This window comes from Vipera ursinii (genome assembly GCF_947247035.1).
Source record: "Vipera ursinii genome assembly, chromosome: 1".
NCBI classification, from domain to species: Eukaryota; Metazoa; Chordata; class Lepidosauria; order Squamata; family Viperidae; genus Vipera; species Vipera ursinii.
Genome location: NC_139512.1, coordinates 357,696,979 through 357,717,513, shown reverse-complemented (window position 1 = coordinate 357,717,513; position 20,535 = coordinate 357,696,979). Strand labels below are relative to the sequence as shown.

Genomic DNA, 20,535 nt, shown 5'->3' with positions numbered 1-20,535 from the left:
CAAATGGGTGGGGGAGTTTCTTGGAACTGCTGAAAGAAGGCTCCGCACCCATTTGCACCGCTCAGGTGACCCCGAGGACACAGACAAAACTCCAAGTGGCCTCAAGGATTCTCTAAAAGGGTGCAAATCACCAGCTGTCTGCAAGGTGTATAAATCCTCCCATTCCCCTTGAAGACGTTTCCCTTCTCATCCAAGAAGCTTCTTCAGCTCTGACTGGATGGAAGGGAATGGAAGGATTTATATTCCTTGCAGACAGCTGGTCATTTGCATCCTTTTAGAGAGTCGTTGAGGCCACCTGGAGGTTTACCTGTGTCCTCGGGTCACCTGAGGGGTGCAAATGGGTGTGGAAGTTCCTTGCAGCAGTTCCAAGAAGGCTCCACACCCATCTGTGCTTCTGAGGTGACCCTGAGGACACAGGCAAACTTCCAGGTGGCCTCAACGACTCTCTAAAAGGAGGCAAATGACCAGCTCTCTACAAGGAGTATAAATCCTTCTGTTCCCCATTATCCAATCAGAGCTGAAGAAGCTTCTGGGATGAGAAGCGAAACCTCTTCAAAGGAAAAACAAGAAAGTCCAGTTGCCTCCTGAAAAAAAGCACCTTTGGGACAGCCCTGAGCTGGAGGACGGAGAACCTCCACGGACCTGATGATTTATTTTTTTTTGCCTTCCACCCCAGCACGTCTTTGTTCTCCGAGACCGCCCGGAAACCGTGTTAATAGACCTAATCCAGAGAACCAAGGACGCCGTGAGAGAGCTGGACAACCTTCAGTATCGCAAAATGAAGAAACTGCTCTTCCAGGAGGCCCACAACGGACCAGCAGTGGAAGCCCAGGAGGAGGAAGAGGTAGATGGGGTGGGTGGACTGGGGGCTCTCTGAGCTGGGTGGTTTTGTTGCAGATGTTTCTGTTACCTAGTTTGTGGGGAGGAGGAGGAGGAGGAGGAGGAGAAGGAGCAGTCAAGGACTAGGTGTATTATGACACTGCCCTTTTCATGTGGTGCCTCTGCTCTCAACCCTTCTCTCTCTCTCTCTCTCTCCGTCCCCCTCACTCTCTCCTCTCTCTCCCTTTCTCTCTCCAACTCTCCCTTTCTCTCTCCTCCCTTTCTCTCTCTCCCTCCCTCTCTCTCCCTCCCTCTCTCTCCCCCTCTCCCTTCCTCTCTCCTCTAATCCTCCCTCTCTCTCTCCCTCTGTCTCTCTCCCTATCTCCCCCCCCGTCTCCCTCCCTCTAACTCTCTTTCTCTCCCCCTCCCTCTCTCTCTCTCTCCCTCCCTCTCTCTCCCTCTAACTCTTTCTCCAGGAGCAAGACCCCACCATGGGCCGGACAGGAACCGTGAACAGCGTGGGGAGCAACCAGTCCATTCCCAGCATGTCCATCAGCGCCAGTAGCCAAAGCAGCAGTGTTAACAGTCTTCCGGATGCCTCTGACGACAAGAGCGAGCTGGACATCATGGAAGGAGACCACACGGTGATGTCCAACAGCTCCGTCATCCACCTGAAGCCGGTAATTGGGCCGGGGTGCTCGGCGGGAGCCTCGGGCCTTCAGGAAAAAATTGCAAGGGAGCGGGATGACCTCATGAGGGGGGTCCTCGGCTCTCCCCGAGCTGGGGGGTTTTCTTGCAGACGTTTCATGGCCCAACTAGGGAACGTCATCAGTGCTAGAAGGGAGGTGGGGTTGTGGACAGTGGAGGAGGAGGAGAAATGTGGGGTCTTTGGTGCTCTCTGAGCTGGGTGGTTTTCTTGCAGACGTTTCATGACCCAAACTAGGTAACATCATCAGTGCTAGAAGGAAGGGGGTTGGAGGAGGAGGAGGAGGAAGGCTGAGGGGTCCCTGGTGTTCTCTGAGCTTAGTTGCTTTCTTGCAGACATTTCATGACCCAACTAGGTAACATCATCAGTGGCATCGTTGCTGGTGCTAGCACTGATGATGTTACCTAGATGGGTCATGAAACGTCTGCAAGAAAACCCCCAAGCTCAGAGAGCACCCAGGACCCCACAGTCCTCCTCCTCCTCCTCCTCCTCCTCCTCCCTCCTCCTAGCACTGATGATGTTACATACTTTGGGCGACGCAGCGTCTGCAAAAAAACCCACCAAACTCATAGAGCACCAAGGAGCCATCATGTCAGCGCTGAGGAGGGTGGGGTGGTCCCCAACCCCAGGCCACAGACCTTTTCCCGGTCCGCGGCCTGTTAGCAACCGAGGCGCCGAGACGAAGGTGAGCGACAGGGAAGCGGAAGTGCGTGTGCGAAGAGATCTAGGTGGCGTACTCCTCCCCCCCGCCCCCCGTCCCACCGGTCTGTGGAAAAATTGTCTTCCGCAGAAACGGTCCCTGGCGCCGAAAACGTCGGGGGCTGCTGAGCAAAAAAATGGGCTTTTGAGAACGGTAGCAGAGAGGCGGATATTGGACCCAGATCTCTCTTGCTTGCATTTGACGACGTCCGGCGTGTTGTCCGAAGGGCCTTCAGCTTCTCCGCTCTTTTCTCCGGTCCCCAGGAGGAAGAAAACTTCAGGGAGGATTCAGACGTTCGGCTGCGAGGATCCGAGCCCCAGTCTCCCCCCCAGGGGACGCGCCACCGATCCCACTACCGCAACCGAGAGCACTTCGCTACCATACGCACGGCATCGCTGGTGAGCGGGCTCGGCCTCTTTCCTTGAGCACAGTGACCGTGCCCTGGCCTGCCCCCTTCAGACAACCCCTACACCCCCCCCCTTGCTGTCCACCTGTCTTTCGAAAAGCTAGTGGAAAAATAGTTGCCCTACAGAAGAGAGAGCCAGGTTCAGTCAGGTCTCTCCTTCAGTGACTCTGTCTGTCTATCTGAAATCTGATCATCTATTCTCATCTATCTGTTTATCTGTGTATATCTATCTAAAATTATCATTTATATCTGTCTGCCTATCTAAAATCTATCATGTTTCTCTCTCTCTCTTTCTCCAATATTTATTTATTTATTATTATTTATTAATTCGGTTTATATACCGCCCTATTCCTGAAGGACTCAGGGCGGTTTACAGGGCAGAATTTAAAAACAATCCAATATAAAATTAAAATAAAATTAAATTAAGTATAGCCCCAAAAAGTCAAAATCACAATTTAAAATTTAAAATATCTATCTATCTATCTATCTATCTATCTATCTATCTATCTATCTATCTATCTATCTATCTATCATCTATCTCTTTCTATTATCCATCCATCTATCTATCTATATCTCTTATTTCTATTATCTATATCTTTTTCTCTATTTCTATTTATATCTATCTTGTCTGTTATCTATTATCTATCTCTGTCTATTGATCTATATATCTATCTATTTCTCTATTTCTATTATCTATATCAGGGGTGTCAAACTCAATTTCATTGAGGGCCACATCAGCATTGAGGTTGCCCTCAGGGGGCCGGGTGGGTATGGCCAGGGTGGGCGTGGCCTACTGGGTGGGCGTGGCTAGAGTGCGTATGGCCTACTGGGTGGGCGTGGCCAGCTCTACATCGTTGGCATCAAGGGTGCCTATGGGGGCCTGGGCAGGAGTGGGACAGATCTGAGGGTCTCTGGCAGGTGGAGGGTCTCTGGGCCAGGGCCAAGGCAGTGTGGGCCGTTCCCTCACTGTTTCCAGGATGGCTTCGCGGGCCACATGAAACCACTTCGCGGGCCGAATCCGGCCCCCGGGCCTTGTGTTTGACATGTCTGATCTATATCTACCTTTTTCTCTATTTCTATCTATCTATCTCTATCTCTTTCTCTATTTCTATTTATATCTATCATCTATCTATCTATCTATCTATCTATCTATCTATCTATCTATCTATCTATCTATCTATCTATATCTATCTATCTATCTATCTCCACCCACCCACCCACCTATCTCCTGTCTTTATTATTTATACCAGGGGTTGTCCAACCTTGGCCACTTTTAAGACATGTGGACTTCATGTCCCAGAATTTCAACCCCTCGCATGGCTGGCTGGGGAATTCTGGGAGTTGAAGTCCACCAGTCTTAAAGTGACTAAGGTTTGGACACCCCTGATTTATAGAAATAACTCCAGGGGACCAGCGTATTCTACACACCTTTCCCCTTCCTCCCCCTTTCTTTTCCCAACGTCAACACCCTGGTGAGGCAGTTTGGGCTGAGATAGAGGATTTGGCCAAGGTCATCCAGCTGTCTGCCATGCCTAAGATGGGGCTGCCTCTGTCTAGCCTGGAGCCTCAACGCACTGACTAGACCAGAGTTAGGCAACCTCGGCTCTTTTATGACTCATGGACTTCAACTCCCAGAATTCCTGAGTCAGCTCAATCGCTTAACACTCACGGCGAAAAAAGGTCACAAAACGAGGCGCCGTTCCCTGTAACTGTCACTTTGAGCTCAGCTGTGCTCGTGAGTTGAGGACTGCCTGTATCTTTCCGTCCTTTGGCCCGGCCCAATGCCCTCGGGGTCCGCTTCCACCGCTGGCCTGGGTTTTGTGCCGAGGGTTTTGGGGATGGGGTGGGTGGGTGGGTGTCTTTCCCATCCTAAAAACGGCCCCTGGGGCTTCTCGTCCCTCCGCAGGTGACCAGGCAGATGCAGGAGCACGAGCAGGATTCGGAGCTGCGGGAACAGATGTCCGGCTACAAGCGCATGAGGCGGCAGCACCAGAAGCAGCTGATGGCCCTGGAGAACAAGCTGAAAACCGAGATGGACGACCACCGCCTGCGGCTGGACAAGGACCTCGAAACGCAGCGCAACAACTTTGCGGCGGAGATGGAGAAGCTCGTCAAGAAGCACCAGGCAGCCATGGAGAAAGAGGTGAGGGCTGCTTCTTTGAGGCGTCGGTCGGCGTGAAGCCGGCGTGCCCGTTCTGGTCACCCCGATGCAAAAAAAAAAAAAGACGCCGGGGTCTTAGAAAGAATGCAGAGAAGAGCCACAGAGGGTTAGGGGGTCCGGAGGCTAAACCCAGAGCAGTGGTGGCGAACCTTTGGCACGCGTGCCAGAGGCGGCACTCGGAGCCCTCTCTGTGGGCACGTGTGCCGCTGCTGCCAGCAGCTTGCGCAGGTCCAGTAGGCTGCCGCTGCCACCCAGAGCGGCAGCCCCACCCAGCACAAAGGAGACGAAGTGGCCAGCTAGCAAGACCAAGTAGAGATGGTAGAACATGCCCATGCCCAACAAGCCAAAGGCCACCCCAAGCAGGGAAAGCCGGATCCCCATCGGTGCCATGGCCCCCCAGTCCCAGCTAGGATTGCGTGCCTCCCCCCATCTATGCTGGGTCTCCTGCCCACCGCCCCACCCGCCAGAAACCCCCTGGATCTCCCCCAATCCTGTCCGGCCCCCACAGGTGTTCTCCCCCCATGAGCAACATTGAGGTGGTCATGCCTACCCCAGCCACGTCCACCTAGCCTGCTGTGACAACTGCAGCCATGCCCACCTAGTGGGCCACACCCCAATGCCCTCAAGGGCACCATAATGCATATGCAGCCCTGGCACTTTGCAATAAATAAGTGGGTTTTGGGTTGTGGTTTGGGCACTCGGTCTCTAAAAGGTTCCCCATCGCTGACCCAGAGGGAACTAAGTGTCAATAAAGGAGAATATTTGCAGCTCAGGATTGAAATGAAGGGTTTCTGGTGTTCTCTGAGCATGGTTGTTTTCCTGCAGAAATTTCATTACCCAACTAGGTCAGGGGTCCTCAACCTACAAGTAGGGGACCGGGACCGGGCTGCAGATTCTTGGCCAGCGGGTCACGGAAATGACTGGCCAGTGCGCGCACACGTGGATGCGTATTCTCCCCACTCGCGCCTGCGCCCGCAGCCCTGTTGCTGCATGCGTACTGACACGAACGGAGCCACTAGCCCCGGGGGGGTGCGCGCGTCCCATTTTCGCCTGCGGGAACGGGTCACTAGCACCAGGCAACTTGCACGGCCGTTCACACAGGTGTGAACGGGGCTGTTAGCCACCGTGGGGGGGGGGGTGCGCGGCCATTCGTACATGCACACGGCGTCAGCACATGCCCCATGCGCGAACGGAGCTGCTAGGGTACAGGGTTTCCTGCCTGAGCAGGGGGTTGGACTAGATGACCTCCAAGATCTCTTCCGGCTCTAGGATCCTGTGAGAACTGGGTGCAAGGAAGGCAGCTGGGGGTCGGGGTGGGGTCTGCGTAAGTGAGGTGAGTCCGTTGTTGGTGCAGCAAGATCCAGCCTCTCTCTCTCCTCTCTCGTTGCGGGGCAGGCCAAAGTGATGGCTAACGAAGAGAAGAAGTTTCAGCAACACATCCAGACACAGCAGAAGAAAGAACTCAACAGCTTTTTGGAATCCCAGAAGAGAGAATACAAACTCCGCAAAGAGCAGCTCAAAGAGGTAATTTTAGGGGTGGGGTGGGGTAGGGGGAGGGGAGGATTGATTGATTTGTTCATTGTCAGGCCCCCAAAGCACGTGATCCTTCCAAGCTGAGCTCTTTATTGCTTCGCGCATCTAGACAGAATCTTGCCAGAGTGAAGTCTACTATCTGCCTTTATAAGACACTCTGGGGACGATTAGGGAGACGCCTTCTTCGCCCTCTTTCTCTCACACGTTATCCGGGCTGAGTTGCCTCTTGTTCCTCTGGGATTGCACCCCTTCCCTCTCACCTGGGAATTCAGTTCCTCCTTACATTCCATCATGTCCCAGAATCCCTCAGTCGCCTCGTGTGTGGACTTCAACTCCCAGAATTCCTCGCTGCCATGTGTTCTGTACCAGCCTGCTACCAGCCCTGCAGAAAAGGCAGGGACAACCCTTTTACAAACGGCAAGAGGCTAGAATTACGTCTGCCAAATTTATAGCTACAAAAACAAACAAGACACCAACCAAGAAACAGGAGCTTTAAGAAACACGAACTATCCAAGCGGTTGCCTTCAGCAAACCAGCCCTTCCCACACATTCCCCTTATATAGAGTTCAGGGCGTGGCTTCTCTCTGCCTCCTTTTGAGAAGCCCCATTGCCTTCCTCTGTTTACTCCTAATTGACTGCCTCCTGCGTCGGGCGTCCTTGAACAGGGCCAGCTGTGGGTCATCTTCATCCACGCTGTCAGGCTCACACAGCTGGGTCTCCGTGGTGACCAAGTGGGAGGGGCCTGGCTGAGGGCTCTCATCAGCAAGATCTTCAACCCCCTCAGCAAGATCTTCAACCCCCTCAGCAAGGTCTTCAACACCCCCCTCCTCCTCCTCCTCTGAGTCGTCCGACCCAACTGCCGAACCCACAGGCTGACCCTGAATCACAACACCATGTGTCAGATCCCAAACCAGGAAAGACACGGTGATCCTTCCAAGCTGAGCGCTTTATTGCTTCACACCTCTAGACAGACTTTTGTATTATCTGTCTCTTCGATATACTCTGGGAACTATTAAGGAGATGCCATCTTCACCCTCTTTCTCCCACACACAATATTCGGGCTGAGTTGCCTCTTGTTCCACTGAGATGCATCCCTCCTCCCTCACATCTAGGAATCCAGCTCTTCTCTTCATCCCATCGCATCGTGTGTGGACTTCAACTCCCCGAGTCCCTCAGCCACCCTGTGTGGACTTCAGCTCCCAGAATTTCTTGCTCCTGGGTGTCAGATCCTTCCTATCTGAGTGCTTTATTGCTTCACACCTCTAGACAGACTCTTGCCGGACTGTATTATCTGTCTCTTTGATACACTCTGGGAACTATTGAGGAGACGCCGTCTTCGCCCTCTTTCTCTCACACACGATATCTGGGCTGAGTTCCCCCTTGTTCCTTTGGGATGCATTCCCCCCTCCCTCACACCTAGGAATCCAGCTCTTCTCTTCATCCCATCGCATCGTGTGTGGACTTCAACTCCCCGAGTCCCTCAGCCACCCTGTGTGGACTTCAGCTTCCAGAATTCCTTGCTCCCGGGTGTCAGACCCTAAACCAGGAATGACACAGGGTGATCCTTCCTATCTGAGTGCTTTATTGCTTCACTCCTCTAGACAGACTCTTGCCGGACTCTATTATCGGCCTCCGCGATACACTCTGGGAACTATTAAGGAGACGCCGTCTTCGCCCTCTTTCGCTCACACAGGATATCTGGGCTGAGTTCCCCCTTGGTCACATTCATTCATTCATTCACATTTCAAGGCTACCTCGCTCCTGCACAGCTCTTGTTTTGTTTTGTTATTTTAAAAAAAACCCATCCTTGGTGGAGCAGTGGGCTAATGCCTCCTTAAGTAACACCAGCTGCCTGCAATTAGTGCAGGTTCAAGTCCCACCAGGCTCAAGGTTGACTCAGCCTTCCATCCTTCCCAGGTAGGTAAAATGAGGACCCAGATTGTTGGGGGCAATTAAGCTGACTTTGTAATAATGCCGCTTGGGAGGGGTGTGAAAAGCCCTAATAAGCAGGCATATACATAGAATGAAGGCTATTGCTAAGCACATTGATTTGTGCTTAGATTGTAAGCCGCCCTGAGTCTTCGGAGAAGGGCGGGATATAAATGGGATTTTAAAAAAAAAGCCCAACCTTTAATATTCCATTTATTTTTTCCTTTGGATGGACTAAGCCTACCGGCTTCTGCAGTGTTGGGCCGGATCTAGCCAAGAAGTGGCAGAAACAGGGCAGGCCTGGCTTAGCAGAGAAAGATCATTAAATGACCTTTTCCTGCGGAGGCCCCAGCTTCTGGATGTGAACGCCAGCCTGGGAAAACTGGTCCTTCCCATTTAGCCCAGGCAAGAACGGCTGTTTTGCTGAGCTGGTGATGTACAGGTAGTCCTCAACTTACGACCACCACAGAGCCCAAACTTTCTATTGTTAAGTCAGATACTCGTTAAGTGGGTTTTGCCCCATTTTACGACCTTTAAGATACTCGTTAAGTGGCCTTTGCCCCATTTTACGACCTTTGAGGTACTCGTTAAGTGGGCTCTGCCCCATTTTACGACCTTTGAGGTACTCATTAAGTGGGCTCTGCCCCATTTTACGACCTTTGAGGTACTCGTTAAGTGGGCTTTGCCCCATTTTACAACCCTTGAGATACTTGTTAGGTGGGGTTTTGCCCCATTTCACGACCTTTCTTGCCACCGCTGTTAAGCGAATCACCGCAGTTGATAAGTTAGCAACCCAGTTGTTAAGTGAATCTGGTTCCCCCATTGTCGTTGCCCATCAGAAGGTCGCAATAGTGGCTTGCATGACCTTGGGAGACAGCAACGGTCCTAAACGTGAACCAACTGCCAAGCATCTGAATCTTGATCCCCTGACCATGGGGATGTTGTAGCGGTTAGAAACTGTGAGGAACGGTCCTTAGTCCCTTTTTTCACTGCCGTCGCAACTTTGAACGGTCCCTAAATGAAGCTGTTGTTAGTCGAGGATTGCCTGTATTTAATAGTTCCTTGCAAAGTGTAAACGAGAGATTCTTTCCGTCAACATTCAGCTCGAGAATCCAAATCAAACTCCAGGTTCATTCCGTCTCCGAAAACCGTCCTATTTATTGAATACACCACATGGGTATGTCGAAGCAAAAGTCACACTCTGAGCCTTAACCCCCAGTTCATAGACTTAAACAATAATTTTCCCAGCCAATCCCACCCCCCACCACCCCCCAACGTCTTACGGAGTCCATATAAACAAGTTCACTTGTCACGGGAACCGTCTGCTTCAAACCCACACCTATTTTGGTGTCCTTGAAAAGGTTTCAGGCTCTCTTCAGGTCTTCAGCTGAATTGCAGAAGTTTTGTTTCTCCATCTAGCCCTCTCGAAAGGAACGCCTTCCCCCACCCACCCACCCACCCACCCACCCACCCTTAATCTAAAGTCAAGTTGAAACGTGGAGGCACCTAGCTGCCAAAGTTTCACCCCCGACACTTCCTTTCGGCCCCTGGACCCGGCCGTCGCCATTTCGGTTTTTTCCCCGCGACAATGACGGTCCCCTTCTGGCTTCCAGGAACTGAACGAGAACCAGAGCACCCCCAAGAAGGAGAAACAGGAGTGGCTGTCCAAGCAGAAGGAGAACATCCAGCACTTCCAAGCAGAGGAAGAGGCCAACCTGCTACGGCGACAGAGGCAATACCTGGAGCTGGAGTGCCGGCGGTTCAAGAGGAGGATGCTGCTGGCGCGCCATAATTTGGAGCAGGATCTGGTCCGGGAGGTGCGTATGGAGCCCCTGGGAGGAGACGAGGTCCTGGGAGGAATCGGATCAATACGGAGTGGCTCTCAGCTCCCCCGACTGTCCTGGTTAGGCCTTGGGTTTTCTTACAGAGGATACATCCTTGACTTAACGACTGACTGCTTAGCACCCATTCAAAGTTACGACCAACCTCCCCCAAATCTGCTTAGTGGCTGTTTGAAACTAGGATGGACCAAGCTCCTCAATTCCTTCCATCCTTCCCTCCCTCCCTCTCTCCTTCCTTCCTTCTTTCCCCTTTCCTTCCTTCCTTCCTTCCTTCCTTCCTTCCTTCCTTCCTTCCTTCCTTCTTTCCCCTTCCTTCCCTTTCACTCCCTTCTTTCCCCTTCCCTCACTCCCCCTTCCTTTCTTCCATCTTTCCTTCTTTCACTTTCACTCCCTCTATCCCCCTTCCCTCCCTCCCTCCTTTCTTCCTTCCTTCCTTCTTTCCCTTTCACTCCCTCCATCCCTCCCTCTTTCCTTCCTTCTTTCCCCTTCCTTCCCTCCCTCTCTCCCTCCCTCCCCTTCCTTCCTTTCTCCTTTCCCTTTTACTTCCTCCCCCTTTCCTTCCTTCCTCCCTTCTTTCCTTTCCTTCCTCCCTTCCTCCCTTCTTTCCTTTCCTTCCTTCCTTCCCTTTCACTCCCTCCTTCCTTCCTTCTTTCCCCTTCCCTCCCTCCCCCTTCCTTCCTTTCTTCCATCTTTCCCTTTCACTCCCTCCATCCCTCCCTCTTTCCTTCCTTCTCTCTGCTTCCTTCCTTCCCTCCCTCTCCCTCCCTCCCCCCTTCCTTCCTCCTTTCCCTTTTACTTCCTCCCCCTTTCCTTTCTTCCTTCCTCCCTTCTTTCCCCTCCCTTCCTTCCCTTTCACCCTCCATCCCTCCCTCTTTCCATCCTTCTTTCCCCTTCCTTCCTACCTACCTTCTTTCCCTCTCCGTCCCTCCCTCCATCACCCATCTCTCCTAAAGCAGCGGTCCTCAACCTTCCTTGCCCAGTAGACCAGTGGCAGCAGCGGGCTGGGTAGGAAAGGGGATGGTTTTGTGCCCCCCTCCCCCCCCAGTGCCGCTTTCACAAATACAGCTCCACACCTGCTCGCCTGCCACTTCCGCAGCCTGGTTCCAAACGGGCTGCAGACCTGCACCAAGCCACGGACCAAGGGTTGGAGACCCCGCGTCCTTAAAGTTAGAGGTTGCCAGTAAAGCAAATATTTGTAGCTCAGGGTTGAATTGTTGGGTCCTTGGTGCTCTCTGTTGTTTTCTTGCAAAATGTTTCATGACCCAAATAGGGAACATGATCAGTGCTGTTGGCGATGGTGTTCCCTAGTTTGGGTCATGAAACGTCTGCAAGAAAAGCACCCAGCTCAGAGGGCACCAGGGACCCCACAGTCTTCCTCCTCCTCCTCCTTTTCCTCCTATTCCTCCTCCTCCTCCCTTCTAGCACTGAGGATGTTCCCTAGTTGGGTCATGAAATGTCTGCAAGAAAAGCACCCAGCTCAGAGGGCACCAGGGACCCCACAGTCCTCCTTCTCCTCCTCCCTACAAACCCCTTTCTTCTAACACTGATTATGTCACTGTTAGGGATTGTTGTGCAGAGGTCTCCTTGTGCTACCAAGGAGTTGCACAGACAAAGAAGGGTACTGAGAGCAGTAAGAGTCACACAGTAACCACAAGAGTACACCGAGTTGTGAAAGCAAAAAGTACTTTACTTTTGAGGTGGTGTAAAAACAAAAATGCACGGTCAAAAAGAAACAGTCCAGGTCATACACAATAGTAACAGTCCAAGGAGTATTCCAAATACAAAGTCTTCTTACCGGTCCAGAGGTCAAATAAACAGTTGTACAGGTTTACCACAGTAGTAAACCAACAGTACAGCAAAACAGTAATAGTAGAGAGCAGTGAATTCAGAGAGAGAAAGAAGCTACGTTCCTAGCTCCCTCTTGTGGCCATGAGAACACTTACACACCCATTGGCCAATTAACTTCTTAAAGTCACAACAACATAGTTTATATATTTATATATTTTCAACCCATATGCCTAACAAGTCACCTAGCTGGGTCACGAGATGTCTGCCAGAAAACCACCCAGCCCAGAGAGCGCCAGGGACCCCCACCGTTAAGAGTTTAGGCGGCAGCGGCTGATCATCGCGAGCCAAGCATTCTCTCTGTGGCCTACCTGTAGGGGAGGCGGGTGGGCAAACATCAGCCCGTCTTCTGGTGTTCGCTGGCATTTGGGCGGTGCCTGTGTTGCCCCCTCCCCTCCCCCCGCTGTCCCAGAGCCAGCCCGTCGTATTCCTAGGCTCGGCCTTCTCTCCTCCCCCCCCTCCCCGCCCATCTCCCGGCCCCTCCCTAAGCGCCCCTTTCTCCGACCCAGGAGCTGAACAAGAGGCAGACCCAGAAGGACCTGGAGCACGCCATGTTGCTGCGCCAGCACGAGTCCATGCAGGAGCTGGAGTTCCGGCACCTGGGCACCATCCAGAAGATGCGCTGCGAACTCATCCGGCTGCAGCACCAGACCGAGCTGACCAACCAGCTGGAGTACAACAAGCGCCGCGAGAGGGAACTGAGGCGCAAGCACGTCATGGAGGTTCGGCAGCAGCCCAAGAGCCTGAAGGTACCTTTTCCCCCGGGGGTGGGGGGAGCGGAGCGAGTCGCGGACTTGGCGGCCCAGCGGTCAGAGCGCAGTACGGCGGGCTCCTTCTGCTGACTGCCCACAGCCGGGACGTTCGATTCTGACCGGCTCGAGGTTGACTCGGCCTTCCGTCCTTCCGAGGTCGGTAAAAGGAGGACCCGGATGGATGGGGGCAAATAGGCTGACTCTGTAGATCACTCAGAGGGGGCTATCAAGCACCCTGAAAGCGGTATTTAAGTCTACGTGCTCTTGCTTGCGGAGGGAGGGAGGAAGACGAGAAGGAAGATGGGAAGGAAGGAAGGAAGGAAGGAAGGAAGGAAGGAAGGAAGGAAGGAAGGAAGGAAACCGTGGTGGTTAGAACACAGCACTGCGGGCAGACTCTGCCCACAGCCAGGAAATTCGATCCAGATGGGGCTCAAGGTTAACTCAGCCTTCCGTCCTTCTGAGGTCAGTAAAATGAGGACCCAGATGGTTGGGGGGCAAACAGGCTGACTCTGTAAACCGCTTAGAGTGGGCTGTAAAGCACCATGAAAGCGGTATATAAGTCTTGAGTGCTGCTGCTTGCGAATGGAGGAAGGAAGGAAGGAAGGAAGGAAGGAAGGAAGGAAGGAAGGAAGGAAAAAGTGATGGAGGAAAGGCAAGAAGGAAGAAAGGGAGGGAGGGAGGAAGGAAAGGAAGGAAAAAGAGATAGGAGGGAGGAAGGGAGGGAGGGAGGGAGGGAGGAAGGAAACTGTGGTGGTTAGAACACAGACTCTGCCCACAGCCAGGAAATTAGAGCCTTATTGGGGCTCAAGGTTAACTCAGCCTTCCGTCCTTCCGGGGTCAGTACAATGAGGACCCAGATGGTTGGGGGCAAGAGGCCGACTGCAGACTGCCTTCTTCACCCACTGCACACTCAGGTGGGCCTGGCACCTAAAAGGTCTTCAGTTAGACCAATCATCTGCCAGGGCAGGCGTGCAGGATCCACTCTGCCCTTCCCTCTGCTGGAGGTTCCCGTTCTTCTGGAGAGCAGAGGTGGGCTCCCCCCCCCCCACTGCCTCGGGGCAGAGATCCCGCTTTCTGCTCCCTGCCTCCCCAACAGCCTCTCCCTTTTGTCCACCTTCCCTCCCAGTCGAAGGAGCTCCAGATCAAGAAGCAGTTCCAGGACACCTGCAAGATCCAGACCCGCCAGTACAAGGCCCTGCGCAACCACCTGCTGGAGACCACGCCCAAGAGCGAGCACAAGGCCGTCCTGAAGCGGCTGAAGGAGGAGCAGACCCGCAAGCTGGCCATCCTGGCCGAGCAGTACGACCACAGCATCAACGAGATGCTGTCCACGCAAGCGGTGAGTGGCTGCCTGCCTGCAGTGGCTTCTGGATGAGGAGCGCTGGAGTCTTCCCCAACATTGGCCCCTTTAAAAGAGGTGGACTTCCATTCCCAGAATCCCCCAGCCAGCCTGCTTTAAGAGGGGCGGACTTCCATTCCCAGAATCCCCCAGCCAGCCTGCTTTAAGAGGGGCGGACTTCCATTCCCAGAATCCCCCACCCAGCCTGCTTTAAGAGGGGCGGGCTTCCACTCCCAGAATCCCCCAGCCAGCCTGCTTTAAGAGCGGTGGGCTTCTACTCCTAGAATCCCCCAGCCAGCCTGCTTTAAAAGGGGCGGGCTTCCACTCCCAGAATCCCCCAGCCAGCCTGCTTTAAGAGGGGTGGACTTCGACTCCCAGAATCCCCCAGCCAGCCCGCTTCAGTAGATGTGCACCTCGATTCCCATGCCGGCTGGGGAATTCTGGGAGGGGACACCCGGCCCTCTTAGCGACGGGGGCCAAAGGCTGAGGCGCCCTCCCTGGAGCCGGCCTGCCATGCCCACCTCTCCCGCCTTGCCTTCCAGCTGCGTCTGGACGAAGCCCAAGAGGCGGAGTGCCAGGTCTTGAAGATGCAACTGCAGCAGGAACTGGAGCTGCTCAACGCCTACCAGAGCAAGATCAAGATGCAGGCCGAGGCGCAGCACGAGCGGGAGCTGCGGGAGCTGGAGCAGAGGGTCTCGCTGCGCAGGGCTCTCCTGGAGCAGAAGGTACGGGGGGGAGGCACCCGCAGCCGACTTCTGCCCCTCTGGGGAGACCGCCCCCCCAGGCCTTTTCAACCTTTTCACCCACTGTGCCACTTTTAGGATAGGGCAACATCCGAGGACCACCAGTCGCCCAGCAAGGGGTCAAAAACTTGATGACCAAAAACAAAAAAAGAAAAGAAAAAATTGATGAAGTGCAGGTAGTCCTCGACTTACAACAGTTCGCTTACTGACTGTTCGAAGTTACAATGGCCCTGAAAAAAGTGCCCCCCCAAGCCACAGCCGAGCGAGACACCTGCCCGCCTGGCGGTGCTCTTCCTCCTGTCCGAGGTTTTCATTGTGAGCATTTCTGTTGAGGATTGGCAGTGGGGGTGAGGTAGGGTGGGTATTTGGTTTTTATCCCCCCCCCTCGGTCTGCTGGGTGGTTGTAGCAGGTTTTGGTCCCTTCACATGACCCTGGGACACTGGGACCGTCATAAATAGGAATCGGTTGCCAAGCATCTGAACGTAAATCACAAGACCCTGGAGATGCTACAACATTCCAGCTGATTGGTGCTTCTTCTGGGCTCGGCAGAAGTCCCAGGATCGGTGCTGAGCTCCAGCTGGATCCGGCGCTGATCCTGGCGCTTCCGCTGAGCCCCGACAGCCCTGCAGCTCCAGCCGTCTCTCGCTCAGGCTTGGGCGGTGCTGCCACCGGTTCGGTTCATTCCCCTCCCCCGCTGCCACTTTCCTATAATGGTCGCGTACCACCTGCCAGGTGCCAATGTACCACAGGTGGTACCCGTACCACTGGTTGAAAAGCCCTGTTCTAGGAGACCCGAGCGGTTGTGGGTCACAATTTCCCAGCAATCCCCTTCCCCGGCTTCTCCTTCCGCCCTCCATGCACGGCCACAATGGAGAGCATAACGCCCGTCGCTAAGCAAGGCGGTGCTTAAGGGAGACCGCCTGGTTTCACGACCCCTTTTTGCCACGCTTGATGTTGTTAAATGCATCGGGCAGTCATTAAGCGAATCCCGCTTTTCCCTTTGACATTGCTTCTCGGAAGCCGGCTGGGGAGGTCACAGTTGGGGGGTCAGGTGACCCAGGGATGCCGCAGCTGTCCGAAATACAAGCCGAGCGCCCACATTTTGACCCCTTGGCCCTGGGGAGGCTGCCACAGTCGTAAGCACGAGGACTGGTCACCTCTTTTTCATTAGTGTCACTGTAAATTCAAACGCGCGCTAACCGATCGTTGGAAGTTGAGGACTTCCCTCCGGAAGGGGAAGCGCAAACCCTGTGCTGTGCGTCAATGCCGAGAGCCTCACCAATTTGGGCAGGGCTAAAATTTTGCTGCCCACCAGTGAGATCCGTAGTGATCCTCGTCCTAACAGCCGTTCGTTTAGCGACCGTTCAGAACTGCAACGCCAAAGTTACAATAGCGAGACACGGGTTAAATGAATTTTTGCCCCCTCCCCCCTTTACCCCCTTTCTCGCCACGGTCATTAAGTGAACCGCCACAGGCGTTAAGCTAGTAACACGATTCTTCAGCGAATCGCCACGGTCATTAAAGCTAGCGGCACGGTCGTTAAGCAAATCCGGCTTCCCCCATTGACTTGGCTCGCCAGAAGGTCGGGAAAGGGGGATCACGTCGCACCCGCGCACACACCCCGGATGCCGCGACCGTCAGAAACCGGAGTCAGTTGCCAAGCGTCCAAATTTTGATCACCTGACCCTGGGGAGGCTGCAACGGTCGTAAGGGTGAGGAGAAAAAAGGCAATCAGTTCCTTTTTTCGGCCCCGTTGTAACTTTCCACAGTCCGTAAGCAAACTGTTGTAAGTCGGGGACTCCTGGTACTGCGACTCCCGCAAACTCTGCCCCATCCATTGCGGACCCCGGCCCCTTTGGTGTTCTCCGTGGTGGCAGGGCAACGCCGGGCGGAGGGTCTCGGCCCGGCGTGGCACCCGGCGCGGAGTGTTCCCGGCTGAGAAGGCCTCATTTGTTCAGCTGATTCTCAAAAGATTGTCACAGCAACAGGGGTCCCACCCTAGCCAAGGGGAAAAGCGGGGTGTGTGTGTGTGTGACTGTGTGTGTGTGTCTAGGGTCCCTCAGAAAGCAGGTTTGGCCTTTTGGGGTAACGGCTTCCCCCTTCTTCCCCCGATTTCTTTTCTGTCCAGATCGAGGAAGAGATGCTGGCTCTGCAGAACGAGCGGACGGAACGGATCCGAGGCCTGCTGGAGCGCCAGGCGCGGGAAATCGAGGCCTTTGACTCGGAGAGCATGCGCCTGGGCTTCAGCAACATGCTGCTCTCCAACCTCTCTCCCGAGGCCTTCAGCCACAGCTACCCCGGAGCCTCCAGCTGGTCCCACCACCCTTCGGGCGGGCCGGGCCCTCCCTGGGGCCACCCTATGGCAGGCCAGCCTCAGGCCTGGGGCCACCCCATGCAAGGGGGACCCCAGCCGTGGGGCCACCCCTCGGGGCCCCTGCAGGCGGTGCCTCGGGGCAGCTCGCTCGGGGTCCGTAATAGCCCCCAGGCCCTGAGGCGGACCCCTTCCGGGGGACGGACAGAGCCCGGCATGAGCCGCAGTGCCAGCGTCACCTCGCAAATATCCAACGGGTCGCACATGTCTTACACATAATACCTTCCGTTCGGTGCCCCCGTACGGCTGGGCTGCCCTGCCGGTGCCGTCTGCCCGCTGACAGGCCTCTTCCCCACCCCCAACCCCGGGAACCGGCCCCGGGCGGCGCAGGCTCGGGGTGTGCCAGTCAGCGGGCCCGTCTCGCGCGGCAGGCATCGCCCTTCCGCACATGCTGTTTGGGATGTCATAGTATTTGGCTGTAGAGTGGCTCTCTCACCTGACGCCCACCGGCTTTAAGGAAGCTACGTGCAGGCGGGGAGGGGCGTGGAAACTCCACCCCCAGGGCTAGGGGGAGAGTGGGGTCCCCGTTTCTCCCGCCGCCCCAGGAGGAAAGGCAGAAGGTCCCCCCCTTTGTCCCAGCTCCTTTTCTCCCCGTATTGGGTCAGCTGCCCCTCCACACACCTCGGGGCGGTTCCTTGTAGGGAGGGGTCCAGGGAAAGTGCCACCCCAGGACCTTGCCCGCCGGAAGAGGCTTGGGGTCGCGCCCACCCCCAGGCCCGCAGCCGTCTTGCGCACGCTCCGTTGCACTACGATGCGCAGCCTCGAGAATTTCCCGGCGCCCGCGATGGCTTGGGACAGAACTGCACTAGTCAAATGCACCTGCTCGAACCCTCTGTGCGGCTCGGCCCCGGGGGGGGGTCTGGGTGGCGCGCGAGTGAGCGCCTACACGTGCACACGTGAGGGGGGGGAAGGGGGGGTGAAGGCAGGAGAGCCTTTTTAGGGCTTAATACTGTGACATCTCAGCGAAGTTCAGCCTCAAGAATGCCGCGCCGGATCTCCGGCCGGTGCGCCCGCTCTCTTTCCAAACCGTTCCGGCCCGCAGCCAACCACGCCCAGACGCCAGAGGTCGTGTGAACGATGCCATAAGCCGCCCCCTAAGCCTCCTTCAAAGAGAGCGCGGGGGGGTGTGTCTCTCTGCTCCTGACACTACGTTTGCCAGTTTTTATCGGGCTTGCCACATTATTATTGTTGTTATTATTATTATTTTTCTCGTTTACACGTCAAACCGCAACCGTTGTAGGCGTTTGACTTGCCACGGGGAGTCCCGGCTCCTCGGCTGCTGCTGCTGCTGTCGCCACTGGAGACGTTGGCCACGGGCGGGGCCAGCCGGTGCCAGTCCTTGCCGAGGCCGTGGCAAGCGGGCACCTTGGTTTCTGTGGGCCCCCTCGGCAAGAGACTCGGCCTCCGAGGAGCCACGCGGGGCCCATTTGGGGCCCCAGAGGGAGCTGGCTCTGTGTTCGGGTCCGGGGGTACCTTCCGTGCCAGGGCAGGGAAAGGGGGGGTCCCTCTGTGGGCACCCGCGGAGTCCCCGGGAGCAGCTGGCCATCAGCTCGGTCAGATTCCCACCAGCTGCCCCACCCGGCGTTCTGTTGTACATTATTTCCCTTGCACACTTTAAGCAAACGCTAGCTACTAACTTTAGGATTCGCCTTTTAACACACCTCTAGGGCTGAGAAATATTAAAAGGTTTTTTGTTTTTTTTTTTTGTCGTTTTATTTTAAAGTCTCTCCGTGACATGCCTGTATAGAAGAATATACCCCTCGTGTGTGTCACCCTGTTTGGACCTTTTCTTTTTCTTTTTTTTTAATCTGTGTGACTTTTAATTTAGCTAAATTAAAAACACACACGCACACACACACACACACACACCACTCCAGCTCCTTTGGTTCGGCTATCTCTTCCCCTCCCCCTCCCTCCCCCCCTCCCGCCCCGCATCCCACTTTGGCTTCGGACGGGGAGGATGCCAGGAGCAGAAGAGGGCCTGGAGCTAGGCCTGGGGGGAAAAAAATGGGGGGAGGCCGAAGACCACCCCCCCACACACACACCTGAAATGGGCACAGCTACAGCTGAGAACATGGAGGGCCAGGAGCAGCACAGCCCCCCCATTCTGGGTTGACCTGCCTCTTGGTCGGTCCTGAGTTTGCTGTGAGCTCTCTTGTGGGGTGGGTGGGGTGGTGGCTGTTCAGCCGATGAACACTGCAAGCAGGAGGGGAGGGCAGAGACCGCAGCCCATCGTCCCCGGCCGAGGCCCACCAAGCTTAAACTCCCCGTTGGCGTCCCCGGTGACCCGCTCGTTCTGCCCAGGTGGCATCCAAAGAGCTTTCCTCAAGTCCTCAAAGACGCCTCCAATTAAGGCAATTGCCTCTTCCGGGGACACAGCCTAGGTCAGCAGGCACTCTGGACATGCCCAGTAGCCCACCTGCCCACCCACCCACTCCTCAAAAAGCTTTTGCTTGACAGCGAACTGATGCGACGTCGAATTTGACATTGGGGGGGGGGGTTTGTTGCCAGGGTAGATTGCGACGGAAGCCGTTTTCTCTCCATCCTCTTCCTCCTCCTCCTCCTCCCCCGCCGTGTACATCATTCTGTGCCAGATACCAGGCTACCCATGAAATTAACCTTTTAAGTAAAACAATTTGCCAAACCTCACTCGGCTGCCTCGGTCTGAAGTCTTTTCGGTCTGCGCGGCTGGTGCCGGTGTTCCTGCAGGCGTGTGTGCGAGAAGGGAGATTGTGTGTGTGTGTGTGTGTGTGTGTGTGGAGGGTGGGGCGTCCTCCAGTTTCCACGGGCCTTCTGGAGAGTTGCAATGCAGGGAAGCAAAGGCAGATTTTCGGTAAGTGGTTTTTGATGTATTTCTCCCGCGCCTAGGGAGCTGGCCACGTTTAAACGATTTTTTTTTTCCTGAGAGACAGTTGTGAGTTTTCGGAATCGGTGTGTGAAAGGCGATTTTCCAGCTGCGCTCGGTTCAAATTGGAGCTCTTGCAAAACTTAATTCTCTTCTCTTGTCAGCTTTGGCTGTTTCCCTGTGCAAGACGTTTCATGACCCAACTAGGCAACGTCGTCAGTGTTAGAGGGAAAGGGGAGGGGGGGGTTTGTTGTTTATTTACAAGTGGTTTGCCAGTGGCTTACCAGTAAGGAGCAGCCTAATCAAGGATATGCCAAGAAGAAAACAACATTCCCACCAACACTGGCAGGGCACAGTATATAAACAGAGTGCAAACACCACACTCCCTTCTGGCACTGATGATGTTACCCAGTTGGGTCATGAAACGTCTGCAAGAAAACAGCCAAGCTCAGAGAGCACCAAGGACCCCACAGACTTTCCCCTCCTCCTCCTCCTTTTAGTACTGATAATTTTTCCTAATTGGGTCATGAAACGTCTGCAAGAA

The 20,535-nt window shown here is 54.8% G+C and overlaps 1 protein-coding gene across 3 annotated transcripts in view; it reads left to right on the top strand.

Moving 5' to 3' along the window:
• The window catches only part of TAOK1 (TAO kinase 1), a 92,706-nt gene extending 72,911 nt beyond the window's left edge, over positions 1-19,795 (top strand). For all 3 annotated transcript variants that reach the window (XM_083379684.1, XM_083379686.1, XM_083379685.1), the window contains 10 exons: positions 677-844; positions 1,296-1,499; positions 2,489-2,623; positions 4,538-4,774; positions 6,188-6,316; positions 9,868-10,071; positions 12,450-12,689; positions 13,819-14,031; positions 14,574-14,756; positions 16,904-19,795. In XM_083379684.1, coding sequence (XP_083235810.1) covers positions 677-844; positions 1,296-1,499; positions 2,489-2,623; positions 4,538-4,774; positions 6,188-6,316; positions 9,868-10,071; positions 12,450-12,689; positions 13,819-14,031; positions 14,574-14,756; positions 16,904-17,365 — 2,175 coding nt within the window. In that variant the 3' untranslated portion in view covers positions 17,366-19,795. The remainder of the gene's footprint in view (positions 1-676; positions 845-1,295; positions 1,500-2,488; positions 2,624-4,537; positions 4,775-6,187; positions 6,317-9,867; positions 10,072-12,449; positions 12,690-13,818; positions 14,032-14,573; positions 14,757-16,903) is intronic.
• Positions 19,796-20,535: the final 740 nt, after the last annotated feature.